Source organism: Pygocentrus nattereri, chromosome 12, assembly GCF_015220715.1.
Source record: "Pygocentrus nattereri isolate fPygNat1 chromosome 12, fPygNat1.pri, whole genome shotgun sequence".
In the NCBI taxonomy this organism is placed as follows: Eukaryota; Metazoa; Chordata; class Actinopteri; order Characiformes; family Serrasalmidae; genus Pygocentrus; species Pygocentrus nattereri.
This window is the reverse complement of record NC_051222.1, coordinates 4,577,915-4,604,258: the sequence shown is the minus strand read 5'-3', so window position 1 is coordinate 4,604,258 and position 26,344 is coordinate 4,577,915. Positions and strand designations below refer to the sequence as shown.

The following is a 26,344-nucleotide window of genomic DNA, read 5'->3' as shown; positions in this document are numbered from 1 at the left end:
TAGTTTTGCAAAGCTTATACATTATATTGGGTGCATACTTGAATAGGTACCAATTTGCATATGCAAAAATCTGTAAGATACTTGCCAAATATTACATTACATCTACTTTTCTCCACCCCATTGGAATGGTAAGTACTCTGTAGTACTGTTGTAACAGGTACTTCATCATCTGGTATGCATTCTCTTGTCTTTGGAGTATGTAAGCAATAATTAAGCAATAGAAGAAGAGAGGGAGTCGTTTCGTGATACATCTCAGCTGTTATTTGGTCAAAGATCGTCAAAGCCATGATGTTTTTCTCAGTAACACACAGCCTCGAGTGTTCTAATGCTTTTAAACAGCAGTTAATAAATAAAGTAAGAAATAAAAAATAAACTGGGCTGTGAGCACGGCATTTATTATGTTTTAATGTTCAGTTCCTTCCTCCAAATTATAGTTCTTTATTTCTGGCTGATTTTAGGTTAAGTGTTCTGCTGTCAAGCAAACTGCTTTCTGCTCAGGGTTCGCTATCTCCTCAAAGACTGAAGGGAGCCATCTTCCATTGACAGAAAATCTATGACCCCTTCTTTCAAACTGTATGTGATTGGTTCTTAGGCACCTCACAGTTGTAAAATATGGCACTTTAAATCGCATAAATCGTTTTGAATTGCCCTGTATTAAAGTGCTGATTGCAGTAGCAGTTAAAGGATGTATAAAGGCAAAAAAAGCAATAAGTGAGGTTAAAGTCAAATAAAAGGGGGTAATAAGGCAGGCAAGTGAGGTGCTAGAAGAAAATGCTGAGACAGTAGTTACAGAGTATGGAATGTTGAATGTTATTATATACCATGTAAACTATAGACCAATATATTTAAGAAGTGCAGTTGGAATATTGTTTATGTGTAATAACTATGTAAGAGAGTAATGGCTTGTGGGAAGAAGTTTTTCTATAGCCTGAATGTTCTGACAGAATCTGACAGAATCTGGCAGAAGTGCCGGTCTGAGGGAAGGAGCTGGAACAGGGGGTGTCCAGGGTGGGAGGAGTCAAGGGAGATCTTCACTGCACGCTTTCTGGTTCTGGAAGCATGCAGTTCCAGAAATGTGGGCAACTTAATCCCTATTGTCCACTCTGCAGACCTGAGGAAGTGCTGCATTCTGTGGAGGACATGCTGATGACCAACTCTATGATGGCTGTGTAGAACCGCACCATCAGCTCCTGGGGCAGGTTGACCTTCCTCAGCTAATGCAGGAAGTACATCCTCTCCTGGGCACAATTAGGTTCCTGGTGTTATGGACCACCTGATCAACCACCCATTTGTAAGCAGACTCATCACCATCATGGATGAGACCAATGCCTGTGGGTCATTTGCAAACTTCAAGATTTTGACTGAGGGATTCATGGAGTACCATTGTTATCTATATACAGTGAGAAGATAATGGTGAGAGTACACAACCCTGTGGAGCACCCATATGGATGATGTTTTTTTAAGGTGAACTTTCCTAACCTTACCCGCCGCTCTTTTGCTCTTTGCCAGTGAGGTGATCCACTGACAGGTGGGGGTTGGCACGCTGAGTGTGGCCAGTTTATTGTGTAGCTGTCCTGGGATGATTGTATTAAAGACTGAAGTCCAAAAACAGAATTCTTGCATAAGTTCTTGAATGCTCAAGCTGTTGGAGAATAAGATGGAGTCACATGTTCACTGCGTCATCTACAGACCTGTTTGCCTAGTATGCAAACTGCAGGGCGTGAAGCAGAGGATCTGTGATGTTCTTCAGATGGGTGAGCACCAGTCTCTCAAGGGAGTTCATGACTTCAGAGGTCAAAGCAATGGGGCTGTTCAATCCTGTGATAGTTGCCTTATTTGGAACTGGTGTTATGGTGGAGCGTTTGAAACAGGAAGATATGACACACAGTTCCAGTGATTTGATGAAGATGGTTGTGAATGCAGGTGAAAATGGAGGAAAATTAAATACTCTAATGTGACAGAGAAATGCAAAAAGTGTGAGGAAAGCAAAGATTGTGTCACTGCACTCCCAAAGCTAACCTCATGTTTATCAGTCAGAACCGGGCACTGTAGAGGCTCTGCAAATCATATATAGTTCTTGTGTTAATCTCAGTGTAGATGGTATCAATGTTCTGGTAATTACTAAGAAAAAGCTAATCCATTACAAGTTACTAACTACGTGTCTCCAACTGTAATGGGATTACTGTACTTATTGCTTTTGGAGAAAGTGATTTCTCTCCATCTCATCCAGTCGACAATTTTTTTTCCAGAAAGCATTGAGAATCTCCTTCCTCACTCAAAGATGTTTTAGACCACTTCAACACTTTCAGCAGCAGTGTTCATGTCCTCTGGCAGCACAAAATGTTCAGTGAGTGCTACTGAAAGCAGCACCATAGTAAAAAATAATGATAGTACTGTATATGTTCAGGGTTCCTGCTATGGTAGAGATGGTACTGACAGCGGTTCTTAGAACAGTCTGTTATGTTCTTTATTCTTGTACTTAGATATAAAAGTATTTGAGTGTATTCAGCATGTGTGGTAAACCAGTCTAATCTGTTACCTAATCTATATCAGAAGAACCTCAGACTACTCCTGGGATTAACATTATCTCTAAAAAGATAGCTCCACTTAAAATCAGATCTCTTGCCAACAAATCATTTTAAGTTAATGACATAATATCTTACAAACTAGATAATTTCTCACTGTGACACTGCTAGCAGAAGGAAGCAGTGCTACTGTTCATGATGAGACTGCGCCTGTATCCATCCCTCTTTTAAGACACTAACAAGCCACACTTAAAAATTCAGCTCTGGATGCTTCTGTTAGACAACCACAGACCAATCTCAGCTCCTCCTTTTATTGGCTAAGATAACTGAGAAAGATTTATTTTAATTTATTTTTTTGTCATTTATCTTAAATAGCTATTTTAACAAATTTCTAATCAGACTTCTACCCTTACCACAGCACGGAAACTGCTCTTATAAAAGTGTTGAATGATATACAACTGTATAAAACCAATATCTGAGTAATACCAAACTAAAAACAAATGTCTTTTGATGCTTCTGCATCTTACTGCTAAATTTGAAACTAAATAATGACAGGCTCTCTCTCCAGATGACTACAACAAAATAGACTCACTGTGTTTATGTCTGGACCTCATAAATAAAAAAAAGTTTCTTCAGTTAAGTAAGGTCAAACCAAATTACTGTGATTGGCAACAAAGAGAAGAGACTTAATGTTAGTCAACACCAACTCCCAGGCTCTATCAGGCCCGAAAAGTCCAAGTCGGAAATATTGGAGTTTGAGTAGTCTTGGATCTCACCTTCAGTAGGTACTGCATATCAAAGCATTCACCAAAACAGTCTTCTATGATCTTAGATATATAACTAGGATCAAAATACATTAAAGCTTTTTTACCTCCAGCAGGGTGAACTACTGTAATGATCTCCACTGAATTTCCTTCTAAGGCTATTAAAATAAGACCATGACTCCGGTTCGAAAGGGTGTGTACTGGTTAATAACAGAATGGATTTTTTATTATATTAAGAATATTTTGAGAAAAATTATACAAAAACTTCACAAAGGAGACAGGACGTAGCTTTGGCTCTGTACAAACTGAAACAGGGGAAAACTTCATTAGCGATGACCCAGTCACACAAGATCTTAATCTGAGAAAAACACCTTTCACCAAAGTCGAATGTATTTAAAACTGTGCTGACACTTTATTCTGAGTGGTCCTTTTTAACACTCAACAGACTCTCAGTAACATGTCACAAACATAAGAGGGTTAGCATTAGGTTTTGGGTAGAGGTTAAAGTCAGGGTCAAGATTAGGGGCAGGGTTATGGTTGGGTTTTGGATTAATTTTAATACTGAGGTCAGGATTAGGGGCAGGGTTAGGTTTTGGTAAGGCCAGGTTTTGCATAATGGAAGTAACATATTAACAACACATCTACTTAATGTAAATAATGTATAAACAGATTGTCTACAAGATATACGCTGAAATATATTCAGATGCTTCACTACTGCTGTTTCACTGATATGATGCTGATGTGTTACTGATACTCTGTTAAGAGTTTATAAATCATCTACAAAGGACCACTCCAAATAAAGTGTTACCAAAACTGCAATTAAACATGACCACGCTAGTTGATCAGAAACTTTCTCTGCCTCCAGAGAGATGATCATATATGAATCTTAATGAGTGAAGTGTGAACACAATATATTGAGATATCTTGAAGTGTGCCTGTTTGTGATAAAGCTGGACTCATCTAGCTGGACATGTCTCTCTACTAAACAACTCATTCTGTTTGTGAGCATTTTGCTGAGGTTTTTGGTCATAATTTAGAATTAAGATTGGCCTCTAACTTCCTTCTTCCCCTGGATCTTTACCTTGCTTTCTGATTAATGTGATAACAGCTTCTTTGATTTATTCTGGGAATGTGCCACCCTAAGGAATGTGTAAGTAGACTGTAGATAAAAACTTTGAAATCAAATCAGGAAATTTCTTACAAAATTCATGTGGTGACTGGTGCTTAATGATTCAGTTAATTCTTGTATTTCTGCCAGGGAAATGTCCATGTCAAGAGTATCACGATTAGAGATAAATATCGATGGGCTACTTATCAGTATTGGCCAGTTTTGGCTATTGGCTGATATTTCTCTAGCTTAGCTGATCCTGAGAGATGACCACCGATATAAAAAAATGTTAGTTATATTTTTAACTGATACACCAAAATGTGACTGTTACATAATTTAAGGTGGAACAGGAAATTCTGAACAAGAAACTGGTGAATAGGTATCCGATATACTTTTTTCTGAAGTATATTACACATTTGGTTTCTATTACACTGTGAACTTGCTGTGTGAATGTGCAGAGCTGTAATTAATGCACTTTGTTGTCAAAGCTTTGAGGATACATTTCTGATACCATTTTATCATCCGAGTGCTAAACTTTGCGTACACTGCACTAGCTTCATGACCTATGGCTTTGGCAGGGACAGAGAATAAAGAAGCAGAACTACAAAAGCGGTCGCATGTCAACCTTTTAAATCTTTTCAGTACATTTAAAAACATATCCATGAAGCTGAAGGCTTTGGTTAAGCTCGTCTGAGGCACCAGCATGTAACTGCTCCAAATATTAAGGTGGAAGGGGGGAAATCTGACATCTGCTTCACTGAAAGTTGAAAAAGCATGAGAACGGGTGAAAATGTTGCTCTGTTTCTGCTTGACTGGTAGGTGACATTAACTCTGATTCTGTGAAATGGCAAAAATAGGTCAGTATTTTTATCCCTTTAGCTAAAGTTTGTGGTTAGCTTCACAATCTCAGTATTGTATTGTATTATCATTTTATTAACCCCCAACCCAGCTAATGTTAGTTACATTACTTGCTCTTTGTCATTCCATGGCATTTGTCTGTCAATTTGCAAAAGGTTTCATGGTTAAAAAAGCGTTGGTGGCCTTGACAGTGCACGTCCATGAATTTGAGGGGCAGAGCTTCAGAAGGAGCACTCAAATGAGAATCACTTCTGTGCCTTTAAATGTGGCTCAAGCTATTCTCAAAATATCAGTGAAGTTTAGTATTTTTCATGAATCATGAAAACCCTCCTGGATTAAAATGCCAACACCTGTCACCTTAAGTCCAAAGTCTGAATGATATAACTGACCTCTCTGCTTTTAAGCTTCACATGCATGTTTAACCAAAGAGTTCCCAGGAGGAAAATATCAGACCCTTTATTTCTTGTTGCTATAGAACTCTAATATATTTCTTAGTCTAATTACCCCACCATTGTAAAAATATCTGAAGATTTTAGCAGAATTATTCAAACATGATATTTGAAGCATTTTTAAATCTCCTTTAGCTTGTTTTGTAAGAGTGATTGTGTTAACTCTTCCTTTGCAGACTAGCTTCTTGTAATCTTGGAATAAAGGCTTGTGAAAGTCTGGAATCAGTTTTAACACTGGAAACTTCTTCCCTGAAAGAGCTGGACATCAGCCATAATGACCTTCAAGATTCAGGAGTGGAGGTCCTCTCTGCTGGACTGAAGAGGTCACACTGTCAACTGGAGATACTCAGGTAGGTTTTGTCTTAGTTACTGGAATGTCAAACGTTGACATTCATTGTTTAACAGAAATGAACGTGAAGTGTGAGGGCCATCAACCTTCTAACAAAAACAAAGGCTCAGCTCTGAGTCTAGCTACCAACTAGAACACAGATTAATTAAATAGGTCGGATGAGTCCGTAATCCGATGACCTAACCTGAAATACGTTACTTGACCTTGTCTGATCTCACATTTGGCCAGGTTTACCAGCAACTGAGCACCCTTTAGTCTTTCAATTGACTGACAGAGATGATGTACATTCTCCTGCCAGGAACCACTGCGCACCACTACATTATCAATATGTGAGCACATTGCTCTGTCCAGCAGTGACTGTATTCATTAAGTGTTGGAAGGCAGCTGGTGCCTCTTCCATTCCAAATTGTTGAACTTTGCACATATGCAGTCATGGGCAGGGGCAGTCATGGGCTGGAGGTTAGGGAACTGGCCCTGTGACCGGAAGGTTGCCGGTTCGATCCGACTGTCCATGACTGAGGTGTCCTTGAGCAAGACATCTAACCCCCAATTGCTCCCCGGGCGCTGTGGTTACAGCTGCCCACCACTCCGGGCAAGTGTGCTCACTGCCCCCTACTGTGTGTGTATTCAGTAGTTTGTATGTGGTGTTTCACTTCACAGATGGGTTAAATTCAGAGGTGGAATTTCCCTGTTTGTGGGACTAAAAAAGTATCACTTCAAAAGCATCAAAACGCACAAATCCCTAATGTGTGTTTTGACAGTGGCATTTGCCAAGATCCCATGAAGCGATATACAACCCCAATTCCAATGAAGTTGGGACGTTATGTAAAACATAAATAAAAACAGAATACGATGATTTGGAAATCCTTTTCAACTATATTCACTTGAATACTCTACAAAAACAAGATATTTAATGTTCAAATGGATAAACTTTGTTTTTTGCAAATATTCACTCATTTTGAATTTGATGCCTGCAACACGTTCCAAAGAAGTTGGGACAGGGGCATGTTTACCACTGTGTTACATCACCTTTCCTTTTAAAAACACTCAATAAGCGTTTAGGAACTGAGGACACTAATTGTTCAATTCAATTCAATTCAATTCAAGTTTATTTATATAGCGCTTTTTACAACAAGGTTGTCACAAAGCAGCTTTACAGAAAAACAGGTCCACGCCTCTTATGAGCATCACCACAGTGAAGCCAATTTTGTGGTGACTACAGTGGTAAGGAAAAACTCCCTTTAAGAGGAAGAAACCTTAGAAGGGACCAAGGCTCAGTCCGAGGAACCCAACCCCCGTGGGTCGACCCGCACAGAAGAAACAGAACAGAAACAAGAACAACAGTACAAAGAGAGTGCAAAAAGATGGCTGGAACGCTGGAACCACGAATGGGGCACCTACAGACAGGCCAACGGTGCATCTCGACACATGTGAGAGAGATAGAGAGAGAGAACGGAGTGGGAGGGAAGAAAGATAGGTTAGAAGGGTTGTGTTAATCTCTGTTGAGCGGGACAGGGCCGATTCCAGAGTGCTGCAAACACGAATCGGCACCTCCAGACAGGCCGACCGAACATCTCGACGCATGCGAGAGAGACAGAGAGAGAGAACAGAGTGGGAGGGAAGAAAAAGAGGTTAGAATGGTTTTATACTTTGCTGAAGAGCGGGGCACGCCTGTGAAAAAGCACAGGGACCCTGGATGGACACCTCCAGACAGCAGCTCAGGACATGAGGGGAAAAAGAGAAAGATAATGATTAGAACAGGGTTTGTGTTTGGTGTGTGAGCTGTAAGAGAAATCGTTAAAGGGAGACCAACAGTACAGACTAAGTTTGTGTGCACAGGACAATAGTAGAATAGCTGCAGGCTACAGCTAGAGAGAACCGCTAAGATAAATTTATCTAAAAGCTTGTTCAAAAAGAAATGTTTTGAGTCTGGATTTAAAGACTGAGAGTGTGTCTGAGTCCCGTATATTAATAGGGAGATTATTCCAAAGTTGCGGAGCTTTATAAGAGAAAGCTTTACCTAATGCGTTGTTTTTTCTAATACGCGGGACTAATAATAAGCCGGCCTCTTGCGAGCGGAGTGTACGTGGCGGGTTATAAGGGATAAGGAGTTCCGCCAGATATTGCGGGGCCAGCCCTTTAAGAGATTTATACGTCAAAAGGAGTATTTTATAGTCTATACGGAATTTAACAGGTAACCAATGTAGGGATGAGAGGATTGGTGTAATATGATCAAATTTTCTAGCTCTGGTGAGCACCCTAGCGGCTGCATTTTGAACCAGCTGGAGCTTGTTCAAAGATTTACATGAACTTCCAGCCAACAAAGCATTGCAGTAGTCCAGTCTAGAGGTTATGAATGCATGCACCAGCTTCTCAGCATCTGCATGAGAGAGTATGTTGCGGAGTTTAGCTATATTACGTAGATGGAAGAATGCGGTTTTAACTATGCTGCATATATGCACATCGAATGAAAGAACTGAGTCAAAAATGACTCCTAAGTTTCGCACCGTTTTACCTGGTATGATTAGGTGACCATCTATTTCTACTACAATATTATCGATAATATATAATTGTTGATAATATATAATTGTTGAAGCTTTGTAGGTGGAATTCTTTCCCATTCTTGCTTGATGTACAACTTCAGCTGCTCAGCAGTCCGGGAGTGCAGTATCCGCACTCTTTTACTATGAAGCCACGCTGCTGTAACACGTGCAGAATGTAGCTTGGCATTGTCTTGCTGAAATAAGCAGGGATGTCCCTGAAAAAGACGTTGCTTAGATGGCAGCATGTGTTGCTCCAAAATGTGTATGTACCTTTCAGCATTAATGGTGCCTTCACAGAGGGGCAAGTTACCCATGCTGGCCTTTGATCTTTGACTTATAACAATCCGGACAGTCCTTTTCCTCTTTGGCCCGGAGGACATGACGTCCATGATTTCCAAAAACAATTTGAAATGTGGACTCGTCAGACCACAGGACACTTTTCAATCAAACATGACCATTCTAGTTGATCAGACACTTTCTCTGCCTCCAGAGAGATGATCATATATGAATATTAATGAGTGAAGTGTGAACACATTATATTGAGATATCTTGAAGTGTGCCTGTTTGTGATAAAGCTGGACTCATCTGGGTGGACATGTTTTGGTCATAATTTAGAATTAAGATTGGCCTCTAACTTCCTTCTTCCCCTGGATCTTTTCCTGTGTAATGTTTTATGCAATTTTAATGTTATTATTGTGAGAACCTTAGATGGGGGTGTGGGGTAACCTGGATTTATTTGACTGTTGGCTCCTCCCATTGGGTTGGAGCACAGGTGTTGATAGATTCTCTCAAGTAGTATTGCTTACAGAGTATATAAATGTTGACACTGAAGCAGACATTGCAAAACGTCCCTTGGATTCTTTTATAAGCACATGGTGGTGGTGTGGTGTACCTCATTTTCACCACTTGGAGGTGTTGTGGATCCATATCTAAATTGTCAATAAAATCTAAAAAGGCTAACTTTGTAGCAACTTCATAGCAAAAAAGGCCTTAGTTCAGTTCCCTGGGCCAGGTGACCAGGGTCCTCTCTGTGGAGTTTGCATATTCTCTCCGTGTCTGCGTGGGATTCCTCCAGGTTCTCCGGTTTCCTTCCACAGTCCAAAGACATGCAGTCAGGCCAATTGGATGTGCTAAATTGCCCCTAGGTGTGTGTGTTTGTGTGCATGTGTGTGTGTGTGTGTGTGCGTGAATGTGTATGTCTGTCTGTCTGCCCTGCGATGGACTGGAAACCTGTCCAGGGTGTATCTTTCGTTCTGCCCAATGACTGCTGGCATAGATTCCAGCACCTCCATGATGCTGAGGGGGAAGCGGCTTAGAAAATGTGTCTGTGTGTGTGTACAGGGGTGGGACAATGAAACTGAAACACCTGGTTTTAGACCACAATAATTTATTAGTATGGTGTAGGGCCTCTTTTTGCGGCCAATGCAGCGTCAATTCATCTTGGGAATGACATATACAAGTCCTGCACAGTGGTCAGAGGGATTTTAAGCCATTCTTCTTGCAGGATAGTGGCCAGGTCACTATGTGATGTTGGATGTGGTTCGTCCTTCTTGGTGGTGTGCTGACATTACCCTGGATACCGTGGCTCTTGATACATCACAAAGACTTGCTGTCTTGGTCACAGATGCGCCAGCAAGACGTGCACCAACAATTTGTCCTCTTTTGAACTCTGGTATGTCACCCATAATGTTGTGTGCATTGCAATATTTTGAGGAAAACTGTGCTCTTACCCTGCTAATTGAACCTATACACTCTGCTCTCACTGGTTCAATGTGCAATTAATGAAGATTGGCCACCAGGCTGGTCCAATTTAGCCATGAAACCTCCCACACTAAAATGACAGGTGTTTCAGTTTCATTGTCCAACCCCTATATGTACTGTGTCCATATTCCGAAGATAACATCCTTTTAAGTTGTAAAACTTGTTGGCAACCTAATCCTGTTATATGGCGTCTAGCTTGGACTTTGTGGAGCCCAAAGCTTTTAGTTCAGGAATTTGGAGAGGTCTTTTAAACAGAAGTAATTTTGGATCACCCAGTCGGTTGTGTTCGCTACAACTTGGTTTATGATTAATGTGATAACAGCTTCTGTGATTGATTGTGGGTGTGTGTCATCCTTATGAATGTGTAAGCTGATTGTAGATAAAGTCTTTGAAATCATATCAGGAAATTTCTTACGAATTGCTTATGGTGATTGGTGCTCAACAATTAAATTAATTCTTATATTTTTGCCAGGGTAATGTCCATGTAAAGGGCATCAGGAATAGAGATAAATTATGATTGGCTATGAACCAGTATTGGCAAGTTCTGGCTATCGGCTGATATTTCTCTATCTTAGCTGATCCTGAGAGCAGATCAGTGACATGACTTGCCCTTTTGTTGTATCATGGCATTTGTCGGTCAGTTTTCAAAAGGTTTTATGGTCACAAAAAGTGACAGTGACCTTGGCAATGCGTGTCCATGAATTTGAGGGGCAGAGCTTCTGATGGAGCACTCAAGGGAGGCGTGCATTTGTTATGTTGTTGAGAATCACCTCTGTGCCCTTACATGTGGCCTAAACTATTCTCAAAACATCAGTGAAGATTATTTTTTTCTTCAATCATTCATAAAATGACTTGCATTATTAGGGAGCTGTTCTGAGGCACGGAGATCAATCTAAAAAGGGTCTAACACCAAGTTGAAATCTCTTAAAATCAAATTAGTACATAATATGTTAGAAATCTGTAGGAAGAATGTGAGATTATCATTATTATGACTGTATTTACTGATTAATTTTTAATTTTGAAAAATATTGAGTGGAGTACATTTCTCCAGAAAAATTTAATATTTGCTGTATTTATCAGGAATGATAGCTTTATGACCAAATGGTTCCCTCTTGGATTAAAATGCCAACACCTCCAAAGTCTGAATGATATAACTGACCTGCCTGCTTTTAAGCTTCACATGCATGTTTATTCAAGGAGTTCCCTGGAGGAAAATATCAGACCCTTTTTTCTTGTTGCTATAGAACTGTAATAGATTTCTTCTCGAATCACCCCACCATTGTAAAAATATCTGAAGATTTTAGTGGAATTATTCAAACATGATATTTGAAGCATCTTTTAATCACCTTTGGCTTGTTTTGTAAGAGTTACTGTGTTATCTCTTCCTTTACAGACTAGCTTCTTGTAATCTTGGAATAACGGCTTGTGAAAGTCTGGAATCAGTTTTAACACTGGAAACCTCTTCCCTGAAAGAGCTGGACATCAGTAGCAATGACCTTCCAGATTCGGGAGTGGAGGTCCTGTCTGCTGGACTGAAGAGTTCACACTGTCAACTGGAGATACTCAGGTAGGTTTTGTCTTAGTTACTGGAATGTCAAACGTTGACATTCATTGTTTAACAGAAATGAATGTGAAGTGTGAGGGCCATCAACTTTCTAACAAACACAAAGGCTTGCTGCTGAGTCTAGCTACCAACTAGAACACAGATTAATTAAATAGGTCGGATGAGTCTGTAATCTGATGACCTAACCTGAAATATGTTACTTGACCTTGTCTGATCTCATATTTGGCCAGGTTTACCAGCAACCGAGCAGTCTTTAGTCTTTCAGATGACTGACAGAGATGATCTACATTTTCCTGCCAGGAACTACTACACACCACTACATTATCAATATGTGAGCACATTGCTCTGTCCAGCAGTGACTGTATTCATTGGCTGTATAGCGTTGGAAGGCAGCTGGTGAATTTTTTCATTCCAGATTGCTGAACTTTGCACATATAAAAAGCATCAAAAAGCACAAATCACTTGTGCCTGTTTTGACAGTGGCAGTTGCCAAGTTTCCTTGAAGAGATCTGGCTTGAACTCATACTGTGCCGTACCTGTTCTATCAATGCAATCTTCCAGTGTTGGGAAATGCAGTAGCCTTGTTTACTTGCTTTAGTTTTTCATAGTTTGTAGAAAAACATGAGATGCAGACTCAGGCTTTGTAATGTATCAGTGATGAACTCTACTCACTCTGCATTTGCTCAACCCTATAGGTTCCATATAAGCCCTTCCCTCAGCCTGCTCAACTTAGTAGGTGACAACCTGTCGTTTAATAGGTGTAACTTTGCCAGTCTCAAGATCATGAGTCACCAATGTGGTACACCCCGGCACATCCTGGAACAGCCCACCATGACTGGGGATGATACACTGATGGTGTGACGTGGTTAATATGCTGTTCACACATAACTTCCACGAATACAGCAGACTCAACATTCGACCCCTATATTGACTGCACCTTTTTAGGCAGCAAGAACAATTAAGCTAGGACATCAATAATGGTTTTAGTCTTAATATTTTTCACTGGCACGGCTTCTGGATAGTGTGTAGTCGTATCTATGATGGTTAAAATATACTATATGTATTGCCCTACTTAGTTTCTCAGAATGTACACACAGAATCAATAGAAAATCTCAATAGTAGCTCCTCAACTACTGGAGAAGGAAAGGATGAACTGGTGGCTTTTAATTGGGCTTTAACAACGTCTGACACATCAGACAAATGCCACAAAACCCCACTACATCCCTTTGGAGCTTAGGCCATCAGAACTGCTTTGTAATTCTCTTTTGAGTCTTTTTAATGCCTGCATGCCCAGCTACGGACGTCTGGGCCCCACGCATTACCTTCGCATAAAAACACTGTGGCACTACCACCAGATCTACTATACATTGGTTCTTTAGTTGGAATTATTTCACTTTTGGTCCATTTTGTTCAGTAATCTGAGAAAGTGCCAAAATACATGATCAGCTTTAGTAGTTTATGGACAGAGGACTGAGGTTTGGAAATATATAATAATCACTGGTGAATAATTACATTTTTTTAAGTGTATCTTGTAAGCTGTAGCCATGAATTGAACAATCTGCATGTAAACTTTCCACCAAAGGCTCCAAGGCCAAGACAAGAACCAAAGGAGAGAGGCGTAGCTTTGTTCTCTGCACAAACTGAAACAGGGGAAAACTTCATTTGTGATGACCCAGGTACACGAGTTTTGATTAAGATCTTATTCTGAGAAAAACACCTTTCACCAAAATCAAATGTATTTAAAACTGTGCTGACACTTTATTCTGAGTGGTCCTTTCTAACACTCAACAGACTCTCAGTAACATGTCACAAACATATAAGGGTTAGCATTAGGTTTTGGGTAGAGGTTAAAGTCAGGGTCGGGATTAGGGGCAGGGTTGTGATTGGGTTTTGGAATGATTTTAAGACTGAGGTCAGGAATAGGGGCAGGGTTAGGTTTTGGTGTAAGGCTAGGTTTTGCATAATGGAAGTAACATATTAACAACACATCTACTTAATGTAAGTAATGTATAAACAGTTCATCTACAAGATATGCACTTAAATATATTCAGATGCTTCACTACTGCTGTTTCACTGATATGATGCTGATGTGTTACTGATACTCTGTTAAGAGTTTATTAATCTTCTACAAATGACCACTCCAAATAAAGTGTTACCAAAACTGTAATCAAACATGACCACGCTAGTTGATCAGAAACTTCCTTTGCCTCCAGAGAGATGATCATATATGAATCTTAATGAGTGAAGTGTGAACACAATATATTGAGATATCTTGAAATGTGCCTGTTTGTGATAAAGCTGGACTCATCTGGGTGGACATGTCTCTCTACTGAACAACTCATTCTGTTTGTGAGCATTTTGCTGAGGTTTTTGGTCATAATTTAGAATTAAGATTGGCCTCTAACTTCCTTCTTCCCCTGGATCTTTTCCTGTGTAATGGTTTATGCAATTTTAATGTTATTATTGTGAGAACCTTAGATGGGGGTGTGCCTTAGGTTCCAGCACCTCCATGATGCTGAGGGGGAAGCGGCTTAGAAAATGTGTGTGTGTGTGTGTGTGTTTGTGTGCGTGAATGTGTATGTCTGTCTGTCTGCCCTGCGATGGACTGGAAACCTGTCCAGGGTGTATCCTTCGTTCTACCCAATGACTGCTGCCATAGGGTCCAGCACCTCCATGATGCTGAGGGGGAAGCGGCTTAGAAAATGTGTGTGTGTTTGTACAGGGGTTGGACAATGAAACTGAAACACCTGGTTTTAGACCACAATAATTTATTAGTATGGTGTAGGGCCTCCTTTTGCGGCCAATCCAGCGTCCATTCATCTTGGGAATGACATATACAAGTCCTGCACAGTGGTCAGTGGGATTTTAAGCCATTCTTCTTGCAGGATAGTGGCCAGGTCACTACGTGATGTTGGATGTGGTTCGTCCTTCTTGGTTGTGTGCTGACATTACCCTGGATACCGTGGCTCTTGATACATCACAAAGACTTGCTGTCTTGGTCACAGATGCGCCAGCAAGACGTGCACCAACAATTTGTCCTCTTTTGAACTCTGGTATATCACCCATAATGTTGTGTGCATTGCAATATTTTGAGGAAAACTGTGCTCTTACCCTGCTAATTGAACCTACACATGCTGCTCTCACTGGTTCAATGTGCAATTAATGAAGATTGGCCACCAGGCTGGTCCAATTTAGCCATGAAACCTCCCACACTAAAATGACAGGTGTTTCAGTTTCATTGTCCAATCCCTATATGTACTGTGTCCATATTCCGAAGATAACATCCTTTTAAGTTGTAAAACTTGTTGGCAACCTAATCCTGTTATATGGCGTCTAGCTTGGACTTTGTGGAGCCCAAAGCTTTTAGTTCAGGAATTTGGAGAGGTCTTTTAAACAGAAGTAATTTTGGATCACCCAGTCGGTTGTGTTCGCTACAACTTGGTTTATGATTAATGTGATAACAGCTTCTGTGATTGATTGTGGGTGTGTGTCATCCTTATGAATGTGTAAGCTGATTGTAGATAAAGTCTTTGAAATCATATCAGGAAATTTCTTACGAATTGCTTATGGTGATTGGTGCTCAACAATTAAATTAATTCTTATATTTTTGCCAGGGTAATGTCCATGTAAAGGGCATCAGGAATAGAGATAAATTATGATTGGCTATGAACCAGTATTGGCAAGTTCTGGCTATCGGCTGATATTTCTCTATCTTAGCTGATCCTGAGAGCAGATCAGTGACATGACTTGCCCTTTTGTTGTATCATGGCATTTGTCGGTCAGTTTTCAAAAGGTTTTATGGTCACAAAAAGTGACAGTGACCTTGGCAATGCGTGTCCATGAATTTGAGGGGCAGAGCTTCTGATGGAGCACTCAAGGGAGGCGTGCATTTGTTATGTTGTTGAGAATCACCTCTGTGCCCTTACATGTGGCCTAAACTATTCTCAAAACATCAGTGAAGATTATTTTTTTCTTCAATCATTCATAAAATGACTTGCATTATTAGGGAGCTGTTCTGAGGCACGGAGATCAATCTAAAAAGGGTCTAACACCAAGTTGAAATCTCTTAAAATCAAATTAGTACATAATATGTTAGGAATCTGTAGGAAGAATGTGAGATTATTATTATTATGACTGTACTTACTGATTAATTTTTAATTTTGAAAAATATTGAGTGGAGTACATTTCTCCAGAAAAATTTAATATTTGCTGTATTTATCAGGAATGATAGATTTATGACCAAATGGTTCCCTCTTGGATTAAAATGCCAACACCTCCAAAGTCTGAATGATATAACTGACCTGCCTGCTTTTAAGCTTCACATGCATGTTTATTCAAGGAGTTCCCTGGAGGAAAATATCAGACCCTTTTTTCTTGTTGCTATAGAACTGTAATATATTTCTTAGTCGAATCACCCCACCATTGTAAAAATATCTGATTTTAGTGGAATTATTCAAACATGATATTTGAAGCATCTTTTAATCTCCTTTGGCTTGCTTTGTAAGAGTTACTGTGTTATCTCTTCCTTTACAGACTAGCTTCTTGTAATCTTGGAATAACGGCTTGTGAAAGTCTGGAATCAGTTTTAACACTGGAAACCTCTTCCCTGAAAGAGCTGGACATCAGTAGCAATGACCTTCCAGATTCGGGAGTGGAGGTCCTGTCTGCTGGACTGAAGAGTTCACACTGTCAACTGGAGATACTCAGGTAGGTTTTGTCTTAGTTACTGGAATGTCAAACGTTGACATTCATTGTTTAACAGAAATGAATGTGAAGTGTGAGGGCCATCAACCTTCTAACAAACACAAAGGCTTGCTGCTGAGTCTAGCTACCACCTAGAACACAGATCAATTAAATAGGTCGGACGAGTCCGTAATCTGATGACCAAGTTTCCTTGAAGAGATCTGGCTTGAACTCATACTGTGCCGTACTTGTTCTATCAATGCAATCTTCCAGTGTTGGGAAATGCAGTAGCCTTGTTGACTTGCTTTAGTTTTTCATAGTTTGTAGAAAAAACATGAGATGCAGACTCAGGCTTTGTAACATGTATCAGTGATGAACTCCACTCACTCTGCATTTGCTCAACCCTATAGCCTCCATATAAGCCCTTCCCTCAGCCTGCTCAACTTAGTACGTAACAACTTGTATAGACGTGATTGTAAAGACATTTATCTAATTCAACTGGAGAAAGAAATATGGCTCCAATGTCATAATGTGAACACTAAGTCAAGTTGCTTAAAATATTTGGGTTAAAATTTGGGGAAGTTTTGGAGGAGAGAAAACTTGTGGCAGGAAGATTATTTTATAGCATTAATTTGACTGATTAAAGAAAAAGCAGGGAATCCCAAATTCAATGTTTGATTTAAACCTGGCCATTAGGCTAGAAAATTGGCTTAAACAGTGAAAGAGGTTGTTAATTACCCATAATTAAATAAAAAATAAAATAATAATAACTTGTAAGCCGTAGCCATGAATTGAACAATCTGCATGTAAACTTTCAAAAGGGACAAAGTAGATAAAGTGATTCACACGCATTGGCTCCTCGCTGGTCGCAGATGCTGCCTACCTGTGCAGGCATGTGTCTTCCCAGATAGCAATCAGGGTTCTGCGGGGGGTGGTACCAACTTAACTAACTACCTCTCTTTAGCAGACTCGAAATTTGTGGATATCTTTTCCCTGGTCAGACAGGAAATATCTACTTTCCTACTCTAAGGGTGATTTAAGCAAGTGATTTAATGAAGATCAAGCCAAAGAAGTATCTAACATCAAGTTGAAATCTCTTATCAGATTAGTACATACCTTAGGAATCTGTAGGAAGAATGTGAGATTATCATTATTATGACTTATTATTACTTACTGATTAATGTTGAGTTTTGAGTAATGTTGAGTGGAGTACATTTCTATAGTAACAATTAAATATTTGCTGTATTTATCAGGAATGATAGCTTTATGACCAAATGGTTCCCTCTTGGATTAAAATGCCAACACCTCTCACCTTAAGTCCAAAGTCTGAATGATATAACTGACCTGCCTTTCTTGTTGCTATAGAACTGTAATAGATTTCCTAGTCTAATCACCCCACCATTGTAAAAATATCTGAAGATTTTAGTGGAATTATTCAAACATAATATTTGAAGCATCTTTTAATCACCTTTGGCTTGTTTTGTAAGAGTGATTGTGTTATCTCTTCCTTTGCAGACTAGCTTCTTGTAATCTTGGAATAAAGGCTTGTGAAAGTCTGGAATCAGTTTTAACACTGGAAACCTCTTCCCTGAAAGAGCTGGACATCAGTAACAATGACCTTCAAGATTCAGGAGTGGAGGTCCTCTTTGCTGGACTGAAGAGTTCACACTGTCAACTGGAGATACTCAGGTAGGATTTCTCTTAGTTACTGGAATGTCAAATGTTTCTTGACCTTGTCTGATCTCAAATTTGGCCAGGTTTACCAGCAACTGAGTCAGTCTTTAGTCTTTCAATTGACTGACAGAGATGATCTACATTTTCCTGCCAGGAACTACTACACACCACTACATTATCAATATGTGAGCACATTGCTCTGTCCAGCAGTGACTGGATTCATTAAGCATTGGAAGGCAGCTGGTGCCTCTTCCATTCCAAATTGCTGAACTTTACACATATAAAAAGCATCAAAAAGCACAAATCACTTCTCTTCAAGTTCCCTTGAAGAGATCTGGCTTCATCTCACACTGTGCCCTACCTGTTCTATCAATGCAATCTTCCAGTGTTGGGAAATGCAGTAGCCTTGTTTACTTGGTTTACTTTTCAATAGTTTATAGAAAAACATGAGATGCAGACTCAGGCTTTGTAACACGTATTTGTAACTCCACTCACTCTGCATTTGCTCAACCCTATAGCCTCCATATAAGCCCTTCCCTCAGCCTGCTCAACTTAGTAGGTGACAACCTGTCGTTTAATAGATGTAACTTCGCCAGTCTCAAGATCATGAGTCACCAATGGGGTACAGCCCGGCACATCCTGGAACAGCCCATTCTTAGTTTCTCAGAAAGTACACACAGAATCAATAGAAAGTCTCAACAGTAGCTCCTCAACTACTGGAGGAGTAAAGGATGAACTGTTGGCTTTTAATTGGGCTTTAGCAACTTCTGACACATCAGACAATTGCCACAAAACCCCACTACATCCCTTTGGAGTTTAGGCCATCAGAACTGCTTTGTAATTCTCTTTTGAGTCTTTTTAATGCCTGCACGCCCAGCTACAGAAGTCTGGGTCCAATGCATTACCTTTGCATGAAAACACTTTAGCACTATCACCAGATCTACTATACCTTAGTCCTGAACTCAGGCTGGTCCAAGGCTCTCCATTTCCACATGAGCATTTTATGCTGAACTTAAACTCTGTCTGCCATTTCTCTGCTGTCCTCAAATGAAGCTGCAGTTTTTCTGAATAAAAAAAGCTGCAGTTTTTCTGAATAAAAAAAGCTGCAGTTTTTCTGAATTTTCTTCCATTTCTTAATTTAACATTTTCCTGTGAACTCTGAGCTTTCAGTACTCCCAAATAAGTAAGCAACAAATGTATTTGCCAGCTTTGTTTCTCTATCCACCTTGTTCCATATGTAAAATGGGGGAAACCAAATGGAAAAGATCCTTTCACCGTAATACATTCATTAGTTTTTTCTTTTACTTTTTCTGCTCTCTTGTCCATTTCGCTTTTATTTGGAGCCTTTTTCTTCTTTCTTTTCTGTTACAGCTCCTATTCTGTTTTTCTCCTTGCTTTGGAACAGGTGTTTTTTTCCCTTCTTTCGTATGTTTTCTAGTTTCTCTTTTTTCTCTGTTGAGTATTTTTACCAGCTACTCCTCTACAAAGGTCCAGCATTTTCCCAGAGTGTCTCTAGGGTTTAAACAGATGCTCCTCCAGCTTTCTGGCATTAAGGCAGTAAGGCCAGAGCTTTCTGGGAATTTAAGTCCTTGGAGAGGCTGCCCCAGACGAGTGCCACTGCTGCCCTCTGCTGGAAGCAGGTGGCAATGAGTGCCTCGTTACACTGGTTAAACTTTCCAAATGACTATGATTTACATCCTGACCAAGAAACTCCTCAACTTCACATTTGTCCATTTTCCCCAAAGCCACAGAAAAACAACAAGGAGAGGACTATATCATGGCACATACATACAACTCTGCTAAATACTAAGAAAGCCTAAGTTAACACACACAAATAATTCTCAGAAGCACCATCCAGTGAAGGACTGGATTTGTCTCCAAATATTGATTGTACTATGAATCACAATCCTGTGACTATAAAGACATTTATCTAATTCAATTTTAGAAAGAAGTACGGCTCCAGTGTCATAAGGTGAACATTGAAGTTACTTAAAAATGTTTGGGTAAAAATTTTGGGATGTTTTGGAGGAGAGAAAACTTGTGAATGGGAAGATTATTTTATAGCATTAATTTGACTGATTAAGGAAAAAGCAGGGAATCTCAAATTCAATGTTTGATTTAAATCTGGCCATAAGGCTAGAGAATTGGCTTAAACAGTGAAAGAGGTAAGTAAGTACCCATAATTCCCAAGTAAGTGAATTGTTCTAAAGCTATCTTAAAATTGAATTGCTAAAGCTCTGCTAAATTGTGAACTTTAGTAGGAATTATTTTTTCTTTTGGTCCATTTTGTTCAGTAATCTGAGAAAGTACCAAAATGCGTGATCAGCTTTAGTAGTTTATGGACAGAGGACTGAGGTTTGGAAATATATAATAATCACTGGTGAATGATTACATGTTATTAAGTGTATCTTGTAAGCTGTAGCCATGAATTGAACAACCTGCATGTAAACTTTCCACCAAAGGCTCCAAGGCCAAGACAAGAACCAAAGGAGACAGGAAGTAGCTTTGTTCTCTGCACAAACTGAAACAGGGGAAAACTTCATTAGTGATGACCCAGTCACACAAGATCTTAATCTGAGAAAAACACCTTTCACCAAAGTCAAATATATTTAAAACTGCTGACACTTTATTCTGAGTGGTCCTTTTAACACTCAACAGACTCTCTTTCTGGGAATGTGCCACCCTAAGCAATGTGTAAGTAGACTGTAGATAAAAACTTTGAAATCAAATCAGGAAATTTCTTACAAAATTCATGTGGTGACTGGTGCTTAATGATTCAGTTAATTCTTGTATTTCTGCCAGGGAAATGTCCATGTCAAGAGTATCACGATTAGAGATAAATATCGATGGGCTACTTATCAGTATTGGCCAGTTTTGGCTATTGGCTGATATTTCTCTAGCTTAGCTGATCCTGAGAGATGACCACTGATATAAAAAATGTTAGTTATATTTTTAACTGATACACCAAAATGTGACTGCTGCATAATTTAGGGTGGAACAGGAAATTCTGAACAAGAAACTGGTGAATAGGTATCCAATATACTTTTTCCTGAAGTATATTACACATTTGGTTTCTATTACACTGTGAACTTGCTGTGTGAATGCGCAGAGCTGTAATTAATGCACTTTGTTGTCAAAGCTTTGAGGTTACATTTCTAACACCATGTTATCATCCGAGTGCTAATCTTTCTGTACACTGCACTAGCTTCATGACCTATGGCTTTGGCAGGGACAGAGAATAAAAAAGCAGAACTACAAAAGCAGTCGCATGTCAGCCTTTTAAGTCTTTTCAGTATATTTAAAAAGCCATCCATGAAGCTGAAGGCCTTATTGCAGGTCCTTTCAGCTGCAGCAGTTGCAGTTGCAGGCTTTGTTTAATAATTGGTTAAGCTCGTCTGAGGCACCAGCATGTAACTGCTCCAAATATTAAGGTGGATGGGGGAAAATCTGACTTCTGCTTCACTGAAAGTTGAAAAAGCATGAGAACGGGTGAAAATGTTGCTCTGTTTCTGCTTGACTGGTAGGTGACATTAACTCTGATTCTGTGAAATGGCAAAAATAGGTCAGTATTTTTATCCCTTTAGCTAAAGTTTGTGGTTAGCTTCACAATCGCAGTTGTATTATCATTTTATTAACCCCCAACCCAGCTAATGTTAGTTACATTACTTGCTCTTTTTCATTCCATGGCATTTGTCTGTCAATTTGCAAAAGGTTTCATGGTTAAAAAAGCGTCGGTGGCCTTGACAGTGCACGTCCATGAATTTGAGGGGCAGAGCTTCCGAAGGAGCACTCAAATGAGAATTACTTCTCTGCCTTTAAATGTGGCGTGAGCTATTCTCAAAACATCAGTGAAGTTTTTTTCATGAATCATTTATAAAATGACTTGCTTTATTAGGGAGCTGTTCTGAGACATGAAGATCAAGCCAAAGAAGTATCTAACACCAAGTTGAAACCTCTTATCAGATTAGTACATGTGTTAGGAATCTGTAGGAAGAATGTAAGATTATCATTATTATGACTGTACTTATTTATTAATGTTGAGTTTTGAGTTGTGTGTTGTGTGGAGTACATTTCTCCAGTAACATCCTGTATCAGGAATGATAGCTTTATGACCAAATGGGGTTCCCTCCAAAGTCCAAAGCCTGAATGATATAACTGACCTGCCTGCTTTTAAGCTTCACATGCATGTTTATCCAAGGAGTTCCCTGGAGGAAAATATCAGACCCTTTATTTCTTGTTGCTATAGAACTGTAATATATTTCTTAGTCTAATCACCCCACCATTGTAAAAATATCTGAAGATTTTAGCAGAATTATTCAAACGTGATATTTGAAGCATTTTTAAATCTCTTTTTGCTTGTTTTGTAAGAGTGATTGAGTTATCTCTTCCTTTGCAGACTAGCTTCTTGTAATCTTGGAATAAAGGCTTGTGAAAGTCTGGAATCAGTTTTAACACCGGAAACCACTTCCCTGAAAGAGCTGGACATCAGTCATAATGACCTTCAAGATTCTGGAGTAGAGGTCCTCTCTGCTGGACTGAAGAGTTCACACTGTCAACTGGAGATACTCAGGTAGGTTTTGTTTTAGTTACTGGAATGTCAAACGTTGACATTCACTGTTTAACAGAAATGAATGTGAAGTGTGAGGGCCATCAACCTTCTAACAAACACAAAGGCTCACCTCTGAACACAGATTAATTAAATAGCTTGGAAGAGTCCTTAGCCTGAAACAGGTTACCAAGAATGTGGAAGTGTATCTAGATGTAGGTAAATATTACTCTACTGAGACACTGTGAATGGAAAATGTGAGCAGCAGCAATAGAATCTCCGTGGCTTCACTTGGCCTGCGTAAGCTCTCTCTTTACACATGTGAAAATCAGTGGCTGTCACTGCATAACCTCGTCCCAACAGACGGTAAGATTTCTAATTATTGTACGTTGGAATTTTTAATTCTTTTTTTTGCAAAATGTCTGCATCATTATTGAGCTGGTCGCAAAGTCATTCAGAGTGGTTTAATATGAAATTATTTTTTCCACCAATGTACAATTTTTACACAAGTGGTGAAAGGAACTATGGATCATAATATCTAATATAATCCTATCTAATAGTCTTATAATATCCAATAGGTAATTTATCAAATTGTGCACAAATGTTTGGTTGCTTCTCATCAAATTATGTTTTGTTGTCGTTTAAATGAAAATAAGCACAGATCCTCTACAAAGAACATTTTAATGCAAAATTACTGTTAATTTTTAAAATGTAATATAATGAGCAAAAAATGCAACATTAAATGTGGCCTGTGCAAAGGTTTTATAATTTATGTTTAAATTGTTTGAATACATTCATGTTAATTTCAGTATATTCATTTTAATTTCACACCATTTTCTGTGAGGAAGCTTTTAGAGGCCTTTAATTCTTCAGATGTCTGGTGTCAAACATGACTCAGTAATTTTCTCCAGAACTGATCACTTTAAAGTTCATTTATTTTCTTTCTTTCACCATGTGTAGAACATCTTTTAAAAACTACTACTACTGAAGGAGATTGAAAAGAGTTGATTCAAACATTCATTGCAACCCCAGTTCTTCTTAATATTTTGTTTAACAATTTATGTTATCGTACTATATGTAATGACAAAGTAAACCTTTTCAGAAGTAGACACTGGGGCTTCTCTATGTAATAATTCAATACAAGTCAGCTGTTTTGCATTTACAAAGAATTTGTATAATACAATTTGTATAACTCCTTTCTTCAAACCTTTCCTCAATGGTGCTTTTACCGCAATGCTTTTTACCTTTTTTGTAGTTTGATATCTGTGAATTATATGAATGTTCACTCATGTTACTAATTAACTGAAGGTATTTACAGCACCCGTGTAAAGTTTTTGTTATGACTCTCCTTGATAAAGGCCCAAGCGGAAACATGTTGATAGACTTTTTTTATCCATAGCAATATGATAATGAAGGCTTTTATTTCATGAAGAGTGCAATGGTTTTTTACTTTTTCTTAAAATTCTCAAACCCTTTGCCATAGAGCGCCGTTAAAAAATATTTTCCTGCTTATTATACTGTCTATAAGTCATTGTGCTTTTAGTGAAATTCCTCCACTAGTTTTTTTCTGGTGTTTTTGTAGGGATTTTTATTGCACATGAAATCTGTACGAGGCTACATATTTTCCATATTTGAATGAAGATTGACAAAAATGACCATCACTACTAGAAGGAACTGCACTCTGTAAAACTGACAGTATATGTGAATAACATGGACAGTGATATGAAATACCATAAAGAGAAAGAGTGCAAACTGAATTTTAATGCAGTTACTTTCTTTGACTACTGGAGAAAAGGACTGATCCCTAGAGATCTCTTAATTAAAATGTTTCTAGCATATGCACAACAAGATAAAATCGGCTTTATACAGAAATGGGAGGCAACACTTGAAATGCTCCTTTCTCTGATGTTACTTCTCATGAAGGAATCAAAGAAAGATTAGCATGCAAGTTCAGGAAATAGAGAATGGACCTTTTGATTGTATTTACCTGCATATATTCAAGATATTGCTGATGTACTGAATAAAATTTAAAAATGGAATATAGGTGCTGTCTTTTTAGTGACTATAGAAGCATGACAATCACTACAAATATTCATTGTGATCAGTTTTGGTAGTTTATCAGCGTTAAAAATGCTAGATCTGAAACACACTTATTTCTGTCTGAATTTCTTACACAGTTAACTGAATGGACATTAAATATGTTTGAGTTTCAGGATAAAATATATGAGTAAATCATTATTTGTAGATTATTAATAAACTCTTCACATCAACAACATAGTGAAGTAGCAGTAAGTATGTTAAGGCAAATATCTTGAAGATGTACTTACAATAAGTAGAGCTATTGTTGATATGTTACATGAAGTAGACATATCTTACTTCTATTATGCAAACCTAACCTTAGTCAATTTTACCAAAAACCTTACCATCACCCAGGCCCTAATTGTAGCTTTAATCTCAGCCCAACACCTAATCTTAACCCTAACTTTAACGAAAACCTACTCTTGTTAAGTTCCAGTTATAGAGCAGTGTCAGCAGCATGTCTATAACAGCTTGTTGAAGATGTTGAGATAGTCTTTATTAAACTTCTTACATGTTCAGTGACCTCTCTGGTTAACATCTACAGATATGAACTTGGACACTCCAAATAAAGTAAAAAATCAACTGAAACAAACTAAAAACAAATTGTATTTAACTTTATTATATTATAAACTAATTGTATTTATCATCTACTGAATGTATTCACTGTTGTTACATTATTGATATGTTGTTAATATGTTACTGAGAGTCTGTTGAGAGTGAATTTATTCTAAGAAGCATCAGTCAGAATAAAATGTCACTCACCTTTTTTTAATGATTATTTGGGTTCTCCTTACATTGATGATATTAGTCCATTTTTACTGGGTCAGAGGAGGACCTATTGAGATATCTTAAATATCTTATAAGTACAGATTGAACTATTGTGATTGTCAAGAGAAGATATTGTTTTTGGATGTAGAGATTAGTAAAGATGAAAATGGTTTTCTACATACATCAATTTTTAGGAAACCAATGTATAGAAATACCATTGTACATGGCTATAGTTTTCACCCACATTAATTGATTGAAAATATGCTCTTTGTGCAGTTTCAGAGACTCTGTAAAATGTGTGATGATGAACAGTATAAAAAAGGTAACCGCATTGAAGTTGTAGGAAAGGTTTGAACAAACGGATTATAAAAATTACAGTCTTTGCAAAGTAAAAACAAGAGCAAAACAGTTTACTAACAATGAATTGTAATGTAGAAAAGCACTAGTGTCTACTTCTGAAAAGGTGTACTTTGTCACTAGGCAACAAATGATTAATGAGAACTGTAGTATATTTCATATGATATTTTTGTAATGTATCAAATCAAATCTTTCCATCCTTTCCAGTAATTAGTTTTAAAACTAACTCTTGAGGATAAGTTGGTACAGTTATCTCAGCTACACAGAAAAATAAATGGTTAAGACACAAGATTAATGGATGTTTTAATGGCAGTCA

At 38.5% G+C, this 26,344-nt stretch overlaps 2 protein-coding genes across 3 annotated transcripts in view; both read left to right on the top strand.

Annotated features, from left to right (window-relative positions):
* LOC108443648 overlaps nt 1-26,344 on the top strand; it is a 381,331-nt gene that overhangs the window by 43,759 nt on the left and 311,228 nt on the right. The window lies entirely within an intron of this gene.
* The window catches only part of LOC108443647 (NACHT, LRR and PYD domains-containing protein 12-like), a 76,119-nt gene that overhangs the window by 26,177 nt on the left and 23,598 nt on the right, over nt 1-26,344 (top strand). For both annotated transcript variants that reach the window (XM_017724418.2, XM_037543585.1), the window contains 5 exons: nt 5,881-6,054; nt 11,751-11,924; nt 16,455-16,628; nt 18,120-18,293; nt 22,675-22,848. In XM_017724418.2, coding sequence (XP_017579907.1) covers nt 5,881-6,054; nt 11,751-11,924; nt 16,455-16,628; nt 18,120-18,293; nt 22,675-22,848 — 870 coding nt within the window. The remainder of the gene's footprint in view (nt 1-5,880; nt 6,055-11,750; nt 11,925-16,454; nt 16,629-18,119; nt 18,294-22,674; nt 22,849-26,344) is intronic.